This window comes from Rhamphochromis longiceps, linkage group LG12 (genome assembly GCF_057381845.1).
Source record: "Rhamphochromis longiceps isolate RC_006_pf linkage group LG12, R_longiceps_female_GT1.1, whole genome shotgun sequence".
Lineage (NCBI taxonomy): Eukaryota > Metazoa > Chordata > Actinopteri > Cichliformes > Cichlidae > Rhamphochromis > Rhamphochromis longiceps.
In genome coordinates, this window is record NC_140568.1 from 16,487,802 (window position 1) to 16,498,518 (window position 10,717).

Genomic DNA, 10,717 nt, shown 5'->3' on the forward strand with positions numbered 1-10,717 from the left:
CTTTGGTATAACGTCAGCAGACCAGGTTTTCTGTGCATCTGTAAAAAGTAGAGTGGGTTTGGAGAGCTTATTGAACCATTTTGTGCTCAGTTTCACATTGAGGGGATGCCTCCCGAACGTCTTCATCTGGAGGATGAGGGAACAGGTGCCACATCTCTGTTCAAGTGGACCTGAACAGCTTCAGGAAACACGAGATTCTCATCTGGAGACTCAAAGGGGCACCATAATATGGGGGAAGAGAGGCACTGCGACTGTTTCAGAGGATGAGAGCTGTGTCAGAGTAGTTTCTTATTTTATTTTATTGTCTTTTCATATCTGTAGGTGAGTTGGAGTACTTGTCTATAGTTTCTGAGGTGTCAGGGGTGTTAATTTGCAATAAATAGTGTTTTCTGCTGTGTACAGTCTGTTTCTTTTTTGTTTTCTTGTTACTGTTTTTGTGATTTCAAAGAGAACAATTATTTTAACATGTAAATCATTTTTTTTCTTAAGGGTTGTGTGTGTGTGTGTGTGTGTGTGTGTGTGTGTGTGTGTGTGTGTGTGTGTGTGTGTGTGTGTGTGTTGTGATCAGTAATGATGCAGGATTTATTCTTTAAATAAATGAATTCATCTGTAACTTGTTGTTTTTAGCTTTCAGTACAATCAGTGGAATCTTGTTTGTCTGTTTTGGGACACAGTTCGTTTCATCAGCTTACCAAGTGAAACATTTAACTGGTTTTTAAACGACGACCTCTCGACCCGCTTAAGCTTAAAACGAAATCTTGTTCAGGGAAACTCGCTGAACAGGGTCAAAAGAGGAAGTGGTTATTTTTAAGGCTCCACCACAGATCAGTAAACGGCAAGCTATAAACAGGAAGTCATCTGACAGCAAGATTGTTCAGAAGTCTACAGAACACTGTTTATGCTCTTTATTTTTATAAAGTTAATTGATCTCCAAACGTTGATTGTGTTCATCTGGACGTAGCGTTTTGTGGGAGAAACGTTTTGTCACTCATCCAAGTGACTTCTTCAGTCTCAGCTGACTGCAGGTTAATTGGATGTTTCCAAATTTGTTGTCAGTAAGTAGTTTATTAAAGACTAGTACAAAGGTAATATTTTACAGAAACTGTTTTAAAAAGTTGACAGACCTTAAGATAAACTTGGCACCAAGCAAGTTCTGTACAAAACTGAACTCAGCACACAGCTTCACCTGAAATGGAGTAGTGCACTAAAGGTCAAAGGTGCCAGAATTTACAGTTATACTTTATATTCAGGTACATAAACAGGTTTAAGCTTTAAGCAAGAGTTTAGAAAAATAGTTTTCTCATTTTAAGGAAGTTTTTCCAGAAACTTTCCCTCTAGTTCCTAAAGAACTTTACAGTGATATTTACTGTAAAATGGGAAGATCATGTTTGAAGGTATTCAGAACTTGTAGCCCAGTCCAGATCTGCTAATGTGGCAGAACAGTGTCATGGCAAAGCACATTCCCAAAACCTGTAAACAGAAATATAGAAATTAAACTGGAAAAGGACATAAAATGCAATGTTGTACTGTTTTTTTTTTTTTTTTTTTTTTAAAAGTTATTCTGAGCTTCTCAAGCTGACTGAAATTTCATTGGGTTTATGCTTGTTTATATGAAGTATTTTTATTCCTTTTGCAATCTAAAGAGTGGTCTTTTCTTCCCCGATCCATTCTAGAGCTGTGTTTTTGGGTGTGGCAGTGGACATTGTCCAGCTGGAGGCCCACTTTGGTAAGTGGGAGGGGAGCAGATCTTGGGCTGTATCCCAATTCAGGGTCTGCAGCCTTAAAGTACGCAGCCTCAACGATCCTCAAGGGCCGCGCACTTAAAGACTGCTAAGGCCGGAAGTGCGAGGCTTGTGAAATGGGACGGTCTAGCCTCCGTTGCGCTGCCCAGGTTGCCTAGCAACCATGATACTAACAGCTAGAAACGTTTCATACAGCTTTGTTTGACAGAAATGAAGGAGAAAATCGTTTGTTCATTTGTTTGTTTGTTTCTACATGAGCTTTGATCATTCTCTGTAAGATTAAGGTCAGCTATTGAATGGCGTAAATTTTAAAGTAAAGGGTTTAAAACCAAGTTAGTACAAACGTCACTAATGTCACATAACTTTGCCGACATGTGGCCAACAGTAATGTTTTAATGTTCTTCGTTATTAAACATTTGCACATAAATAAGTGACATAATATTCAGCACTTAGTTTACTAAGATACTCTTCGGGCGCCCCTCATTCGCCGTTTTTTTTTCCGCCAAAATTATCCACACCCACCACCGCGCTATGCATTCTGGGATATGTTGGGCCACGAAGTCTACACCGCCACGTCCTTAAAATTCAGGGAAATGAAGGACTCATTTGAGGGCCGCATTTCGAGCAGCCTTTGAATTGGGACAGTCTTCGTCGCGTCGCTGTGACGTAATCGGCCTTAAAATGCGGCCTTTAAGGCTGCAGACCCTGAATTGGGATACAGCCTTGGTCTGCGGCAATCATAGACTGTATATGAAGGATGGCTGTAGCGGCTTTAACGTCACACATTATTTTGCCATTGCCAGATAGCGAATGTGACTGATATACAGGGATGCTGGACAGTCATTGGTTAAAGACATGTAAACCACTTTTATAACTTTAGTGGGGACTAGTCTTAACAGTAAGATGTGAAACTGGCAAAGTATAAAGTCATCAGGAAAATGTTTAGCATGAAGTGAACTGAAAGTTAATTTTTCTTACATTTCTGTACATCCTAACTTCTATTCCAAAGCAGGAGTTGGCCATTAGGACAGAAGAATGTAGGTTAAAAGTACTTGACCATTAGCTTTTTATTATTTTATTTTCAAGAGCTGCAAGCTACATTCATCTTTTATTTCCTTTTTTCTCTTCACTCCCAACCAGTTTTACCAGATGGCTCTCTGCCACTGTCACTGGCTCTTCTGGCTCTAGTAGATGTAACATGGGCTGCAAGATGGTTTCCACCAATGTGGAATTACCAAAAATAGAGAGGGCATAGCCTAACATATGAAACAGGAAAAGACCGCTGTGTAATCCATTTATTTCAACAAAGTAACTGTATTCGGAATACCATGTATTCAGTTACTCCCGCACACTGTCTGGAGATCTCTTCCTGTCAAAAAGTTCTTTCTCCCCACCATTGCCTGGTACTTGCTCATAATGGGTTATCTGATCATCAGAGTTCTCTCCATCTAATATTGAAGGATCTTTATAGTATAAAACACACTGAGGCCATGGTTGTTAACTGCTATAAATGAAACCATACAGTCAAAGGCAACAAAGTTTAGGTATATTTTAACAGGAAGATGCCACGTTTCTGAGCAGAACATTGTATTAACCATTTCATTCACTTTATAATCCAGTTGTCTTTTATACAGAAGTGAAGATGGTAATTTCTGAGACATGGTACATCTGCAGGTTCATAGATTAACTTTGCAACACCTGCGTAAAATAGTATGTTAACAGCTTACCTCAATCATACAGAGGACAATGACAGAGACCCCAATGGTTAGGAAATTCTTCTCAAAAAAATTTGTCACCTTTGACAAACAACCCTGCACACAAAACATTTTGAAATTACCTGCAGCAGTAACAATGTGACCTTTGACCTCTATGGTACATTAAAGCAAGTATGAATCTGAAAGGATCAGTGATTAGTATGAGCCTACCGTTTGCCTGTATTTATGACTTTTACAAGAGGGGTCCTCAGGAATACAGCAGGATTCTGGCACGTTGTTTCCCCAATCTGTTACATTATGGATTCCACAGCAGTCAAGCTAAAACAAATGAATTTGACAGACAAAAAAAATAAACACATTTCTAAAGTCATTTGTGTCACAACATGACATCTCCACTCTGACACACTTACGTTTTTTTGAATATTATCCCAGTCACTTTGTTTTGAATGTGTTGAATTTCCTTTTGCATCATTCAAGCCCTTTGTCAGATCGGTCTTCACTCTTTCAGTAATCTGAACAGTAACGGAGGATTTGGTGATTACATACAATGTATACATTTGCTTTAAAAACAGAACATATTGTGTATAGCATATGTGTCACACACTTCTCCCTCGTATACAAGTAGCAGACATGCTGCTGTCAGTTCCAAGAGCATCATGAGGAAGAGCATCAGGAAAAACTGTAAAAAATAAATATAAAGGTTTATGTGAATGTTACTCTGAAACACTTTACATAAACATATGAAACGGTACTGTATAGTGAAGTTTTTTTCGGCTGCTAGTTCACAGCATGTAGCTCAACATGTCTGATTTCGAGAACGTTTTAAACTTGAATGCGCATAAATGCCCATCTTTGTGTTTCCTCCTAGAAAACTAGAAAAACTAGTCCCGATTAACATCTAAATTACCTTTTTTTCCCAGAGAACTGACTCTTTAGATATTTCCGTTTGTTACATAAATGCTATTTTTGTAGCATTCAAAAATTGGAGTACACAACAGTGAAGAGGCAGTGTTAGAGAGCCCACCCCCCTTATCAAAATTATACAGGCTTAAAAAAACAAACAAATTATACCCTTTGGGGGTACCAAAACTAGAGTGTTAATTACCTAAAAATATGAAGTAATCAGAGGGAGCAGAAAACCACATAATCTGTGCTCTGCTTTGAGTATTTGTGTGTGTGTTACCGATAGGAGGAGACAGCGGTTCTCCTTGAGTGCGCCGAGAAATCCCAGGAAGGACACGCAGGTGATGATGATGCCGGTGATCAGGAGGATGTTGGCTATGTTGAAGCTGGGCAGTGAGGGGGTGAGAGCAGCATAATTTGAACTCACCATCACGATGACGCCGAAGGCCAAAACGGCCACACCGCAGATCTGACAGAAGAGAAGACAGACTGAAGCCAAGTCCACAATACACACTACACAGAGTACAGTGAGCTGCACCGGGCCCTGGTCTGCTTCAGAGCTTGCCTACAGGCAGCAGTGTCAGGCAGTACATTTTCTCAAGTGCTTCTGCTTTTTATTTATTTGTTATGCAACAGACTTCTGGCAAATGTTGACTTTTCCTTTTCTTTTGTATCCACCAAGTCTGTGGAACAAAATTAATGAAATGAAATTGAATTAAAAAATATATAATATAAATATATTAACACTTTCTCTTCATGGCCCCTGTGAGTCAGGCATATCTATCTATCTATCTATCTATCATCTTCTCACATATTAGCAGACATTGGCTTTCTAAAATTAACTGCCTCCACTCTAATTGGCTCACGTAATCGTCATAGTAATAATACAATTACACAGAGTAAACAAAACTGTCAGAGCCTTTTTTGTGTTTTTTGTTTGTGTGAACTTTTGGTAAATCCTTTTAACTGATTAATTTTTAAGAATCTGACCATCTGGTAGAATATTTGAAACCCAAAGTAGACACCTGAAGCATTTATAAATACTAACTAATTTTCACACACTCATACGTCTGTCACACCTGACAGTTTAGGTTTGAAAAGTGAGTGGATGAATGTGACAGGATGTTTCACAGTGATGTGTGATGTATTGCTGGATGACTGAGACATACGTACAAAGCAAAGCAAGTTGGCGACACACATGGTGTACTTTAAACACTTGAGGCAGCTGTGAGCCATCTTGCAACTCCTCTGATCAGACCTGCAACAAGAAAAGGCCGTTATTTTTTTATTGAATATAAATATCGGAAGCAGGGCTGGATGTGGTCAAGGTTTAATGCAGCATCTCTTATTTATGTCTTGCGTTTGTGTGTGGGTGTGTAAGTGCTAAAACAGACAAAACGTCACGGTCACAAAGCGGGGAAGTGATGCTCACACATCTCACTTCCTGTGTTTCCTCTCAGTTTACAAGCAAAACCAAAATTCTTCTTCTGTACAACACGATATGAGTGCATTATACTTTGGGAGGGTTTAAAATTACATCATGAGAGGGCAGGCAGTTTAATTGTGGAAATACCAAAACTTCCTCAAAATACAAGGTGACCCGTTCTAAGTAAAAATCTCCTGTATTTGTGTTATAAATATGTGTAAAACATCAAAATTTTGCCCTCTTTCTAACTGATCTTTGTTCTGAGAATAGAAAAGAGACTTCTTCTTCTTCTTCTTCGGCCATTTAAAACTACTAAAGTACAGCTCTTATATTTTGTTTTCCACTTAAATCAGTATGTACACATGACAGACACTTTCAGTTAGATGACTGCCTATTTTGGTCTAAATTTGAAAGATTTTTGTTCACTTTTTCATCTTCGTGGGGTTTTCCTTTCTCACAAGTATTTTTTAGAGATTTGACATCAACACGTTTCTGACCGATAAAGAAACATCTTCACAATATTCTGAAGATTTAACGAGATCTCAAGACAAAATAAAGTTTAACTCTTACCTATTTGGAGAAAATGATATCTGCTATCGTCTCTGTTTTCAGGCGTGTGCTTGTCGAGCTCGTCTGCTGTTCGTACTTCCCCTTCTCATAGCTCTGTGAAGCTTGCAGAGTACATCATGGGGCTTTCAGCAGCCCTTCTCACTTCCTCTTCCTAAAGTCTAGCAACATGGAAAGAAACTGATGACTGAGAAAGTGCAGTAGGGACAGCCAATAGCGCTGCAGAGACGTCAGGTGCATGTCTGTGACACACTGCTTATATTTAGATACAAGCTGAAACTGTGGTCAGCAGCTGCAGAGGTCAAAACCCCTCACTGATGTGAAATCAATTGTTAATATTCTTATTGCACAACTAGAGATAATAAAGCCCGTATGTTCGTCACAGAGGAACACAAACTGGTTAAAACATCTAACTGGTGTCATTTCTCACCACCTCAATGTGTCACGTGCCAAGGTAGTTGTCGGCATATGCAGTCCTGGTTTCATTTAGTCGTGTTGCAGAGTGTTACTTTCTTTATCAAAGGCCGCTACTCTGCATTTAATCATTAGCTACTATTTCTCAGATGGCTGCCCTTCCCTGAGCCTGTTTCTGATGGCCATTTCTTCCTGTTTAAAAGGAGTTTTTCTTTGCCACAGTTGCCAAAGTGCTTGCCTACATGGAGTTGTCTGATTATTGAGGTTTTCTCTTTCTTCCCCACCTTCCAAACATTTACCATTTATAATAAATGCCTGCCCTCTCCTGAGCCTGATTTTGTTGGAAAATCCCTCCATGTTTAAAGGAACCCCTGCCTCCCTACCAAAGTTTTGCTCGTAGGGAATATTTACATTCATGGGTATTTCCAAGTAAAAACAATCAAATGTGAAACAGTTCTCACCTGATCCCTCAGAATCAGTTCATTCTGTTGTTATTTTATATACTCAAAATTTCATTTAAACGGTCTCCTGATACCAGGCTCCTCTTCTAGCCTTTGTTTCATTCCTAATGTTATATATAACCTGACAACTAGCCTCCCCTGACATTACGCCCTGAACCCGCTGTTCCACCCCTCCCCTGCAGCTGCGCCACAGACCACACCCTGCCACACAGTCACTTTTAACACCTGAGATTGTTGCTTGTTATGGCAACAACAGGAATGGAGAAAGAACAAAGAACATTTTCTGTATAATAGACACAAAAACACTGAAAATGTTTTTAAAATTCTTAAAATCTGAGCCCACGGCAGGATGTCCAGATGTTCTCAGGACTGCTGTCAGCCAATGAAAAACCTCGACACATCAGAGGCAAGCATTCAGTTTCTTCAACACTTGTTTTAGTAGTATCGTCATTTCCTGACTCACAATCAGATCATCCATTTTTATTTCATCTTATTACCAGTGTGCCAGGGTTGAAATAAAGACAGTTTTAATCTCTATTTCTGCTGCACATACAGCCAGTGTGCCACAGATCAATACGCACGAGCAAACTGAAGCATAGTACAAACAGAGTAAGGCTGACTGAGCACTGGTTCACTTTCAGGGTGAAACTAAACCACACCTTCCCGGTGGCCTACTGGACAAATCCCTCAACCAGGGCAGCTGTAGACTAAAATACAGCGATGCATTAATGATATAGGCCAAAGTATATGACCGCTTAGTCATTCAAAGTTTACCTTATCATTACTTGGAAGCCTGTGATGAACTTCACAGCATTGTTGTGTGGGAGCAGGAACAGTGACATTCAGGAGGGGGAGCTTAGCCATCACCATTAAGAGGAACTGTGCAACCACAAATGGGGATTTAAGAGTAAAACAACTAATGTACTTTAAAAAAGGGCCTCTTAATGCACCTGGTTTGCAGTTTTTAGCTATAGTAAAACCAAGACACCGTTTTTGTTTAGGCTGAAATGCCTTTGATCCTTTTGCTTCTCTTCAGGCACCAGCGAGGGTCTCTTCAGTAGTGCTTAGTTTTTCATTTTGAACTCTGTTGGATGAATTGTCATTCAGGTTCAGACCCCCTTTGTTCACTTCAAAATGAATTTTTCTCCACTTCTAGCAGCAGTTACTTTTGGAATAAGACTACTAATTCAATTCAGTTCAGTTTTTATATCACCAAATCACAACAGCATTCAGCTCAAAGCATTTAATATTGTAAAGTAAAGACCAACACCCTACCAAACAAGTATTTGGCGACCTTCAGTGGAAAGGGACAGTTTTAGACCACCAGATTTCATGTTCCAGTTACCTTCTTACTCAGATAAATAACATTTTCACCTTTGTTAAAATTTGTTTAGAGTGGGCTGGAGTGGGAATTAACGCCCTCATAAAAATCCAATTATAGCTATAACAATAGTGAGCATTCCTTTAGCATTAGTAAACAAAAACCAAATACTGTATTTAACTCGATCAACTGTTTAGGAATTATTTACATTGAGTCATCCCTCAGACAAAATAACAGAATTTTAAATATAAAAACTCTTTTTAATTCTTGAAAATTGCACCCAGTGTCTGCCTGAAGTCTAGGACTGCACATCACCAAATGCTTCATTTCCTCCGACGAGGAAATGAAGCATTTACTGCAGCTGCTTTCAGTTGTTTCTTGTTTGTGGGTTTGTGGGTCTATTTTCACTTACTGAAAAGCGGCTCTGCCGAGTTGAGATGACAACTGACTTGGCCAATAAAGAATAAACTGAGAAATTAAGAATTGTTTTTGCAGCATGCTTCGGGACGTTGTCGACTTGCACTCTGTTATAATGTGGTTTGTTTTGGATTATAAGCTGCTTCTTTCTGTCGCCACACTTTTCCCTGGGCAAGTTCAAGTTGCACTTTGTTTAAACTCTCTGTACCTCCATTCATCAATGCATCTCTTGATTGTATACATGAAAGTCTGAAAGTATTTTTGATTTGGTTAAATATTGTGAAGCTATTTTTCTGAACCATGGACATAATCCTGTTTTCATGCATGTATCAGATTGTTGCTGATAGATGTATTTTAGTTGTTCAACTTAACAACAGCCTCCTTCACTTCCACTGCATCTCTTTTATTCTTATATTTAAGATTACAGTGAAAAGCTATAACATACAAATCCAACACTTTGAATCAGCTGCAGATATTAGATAGCAGATATGTGACAGACGCTTCATTGGTAATGAAGTAACAAGGGAACAGGCCTCACCTGGCCATGAAACATCTCGTCACTCAATTGTCTAATTACTTTGGAGCCTCTGAGGTTCTAAATCATTTCCAGCTAAAATCGCTTTGTAAAATCACTTGAATTAAAGCTGAAGTCTGCAGTTCTATCATATCTTGATGGTTTGTTGGTGGTACGTTCAACAAATTATGGATTCAGCTGTAGCTAGCTGCTTTCAGCACTTTAATCTAAACCACATTAACCTTTGATTCCTGTTCACTCTTTTCCAAGTTTCTAATGAGGTATATTAGTATTCTTTCACAAAACAGTTTCACGTCTGAGTTTGCAAGCTGCTTGTTTTATTACTTACATCACTGCTTCCACAGGAATTTTCATGTTTACCGTTCTCAGTTCCGCTGACTTATCATCTTAGATCCAAACACAGCATGCAGCCTACTCATCATTCTGTGCAGGATGAAATGTTCTGGCTGGTGTCCTGTGTGTCCATTTATACTGTATTGTGTTGGAGAAGTCTAACTTCTCAAACTCATAAAATCAAGATAAAATGAGCTTAAAACAACATTTTTGCTCATGGATGATATCTTCATAACACCTTTGGATACACTCAAGAGAAACATATTAAAATCAAATAACAGAAAACAAGCGAGGCACTCAGTCTCTGATAAAAGTTGAAGTTAGCATTAAAAAAAGACAACTGTGTATCAACTCTGTCTTCATCAGGGTTAGGCAGAATGAAATATCAGCCGTGGGCCTTCTACCAGCACCCGAGTCAAGGTATACAACCCATAAGGAGACCTAAAATAAAACATAATCCTCAAATATGTCAAAAAGTCATAATGCACTACATAACACGAAGCTAAATTTTACATTTTCTACCTGCCTCAGTGAAGAGCATCAGAGCCATGCAGTGCTTCCATCTGTTTTTGTGACATTATTCAGATTATTAGGAAGAAATTGCCTGACATTTGTATGTTTCTCTGTGGTTGTGTTTTGCTTAGATTCCAACACAACAAACAAGTTTTGTTTTCTGATGATTTTTCTTCCTTTTGTTTTGTAGTTGAGTTCATGACTGAAAACAATGGTCAGTGCAAGCACCAGGAAGTGAGCCACTTTGTCACATCTACAAACAAGTTTAGAGCTGTTGGTGAGGCATCTTCTGCTGAAGATGCAAATCATTCACACTCCCACTTCCCTTCCCCTCTAAAGCTGAATAATCACATGGTAACTTTAGGATTTC

The 10,717-nt window shown here is 39.0% G+C and overlaps 1 protein-coding gene across 1 annotated transcript; it reads right to left on the reverse strand.

Moving 5' to 3' along the window:
• Positions 1-133: 133 nt before the first annotated feature.
• LOC146657114 (leukocyte surface antigen CD53) lies at positions 134-6,504 on the reverse strand. Its single transcript, XM_085424949.1, has 8 exons — positions 6,357-6,504; positions 5,534-5,618; positions 4,641-4,829; positions 4,062-4,136; positions 3,868-3,969; positions 3,668-3,775; positions 3,470-3,553; positions 134-1,470 (listed from the first exon to the last, which is right to left on the reverse strand). The coding sequence occupies exons 2-8, from the start codon at positions 5,594-5,596 to the stop codon at positions 1,399-1,401; spliced, it is 693 nt and encodes a 230-aa protein (XP_085281075.1). The 5' UTR covers positions 5,597-5,618; positions 6,357-6,504; the 3' UTR covers positions 134-1,398.
• Between the last annotated feature and the right edge of the window lie 4,213 nt (positions 6,505-10,717).

What these genes read in the sequence shown, in the direction of transcription:
- LOC146657114 (XM_085424949.1), bottom strand. Translation starts at nt 5,596, where the DNA reads ATGGCTCACAGCTGCCTCAAGTGTTTAAAGTACACCATGTGTGTCGCC. An exon ending in GTCATAAATACAGGCAAACG is followed by an intron (nt 3,554 to 3,667) that starts GTAGGCTCATAC and finishes TTTTGTGTGCAG; the next exon opens with GGTTGTTTGTCAAAGGTGAC. An exon ending in TTGTCCTCTGTATGATTGAG is followed by an intron (nt 1,471 to 3,469) that starts GTAAGCTGTTAA and finishes TTCTGTTTACAG; the next exon opens with GTTTTGGGAATGTGCTTTGC.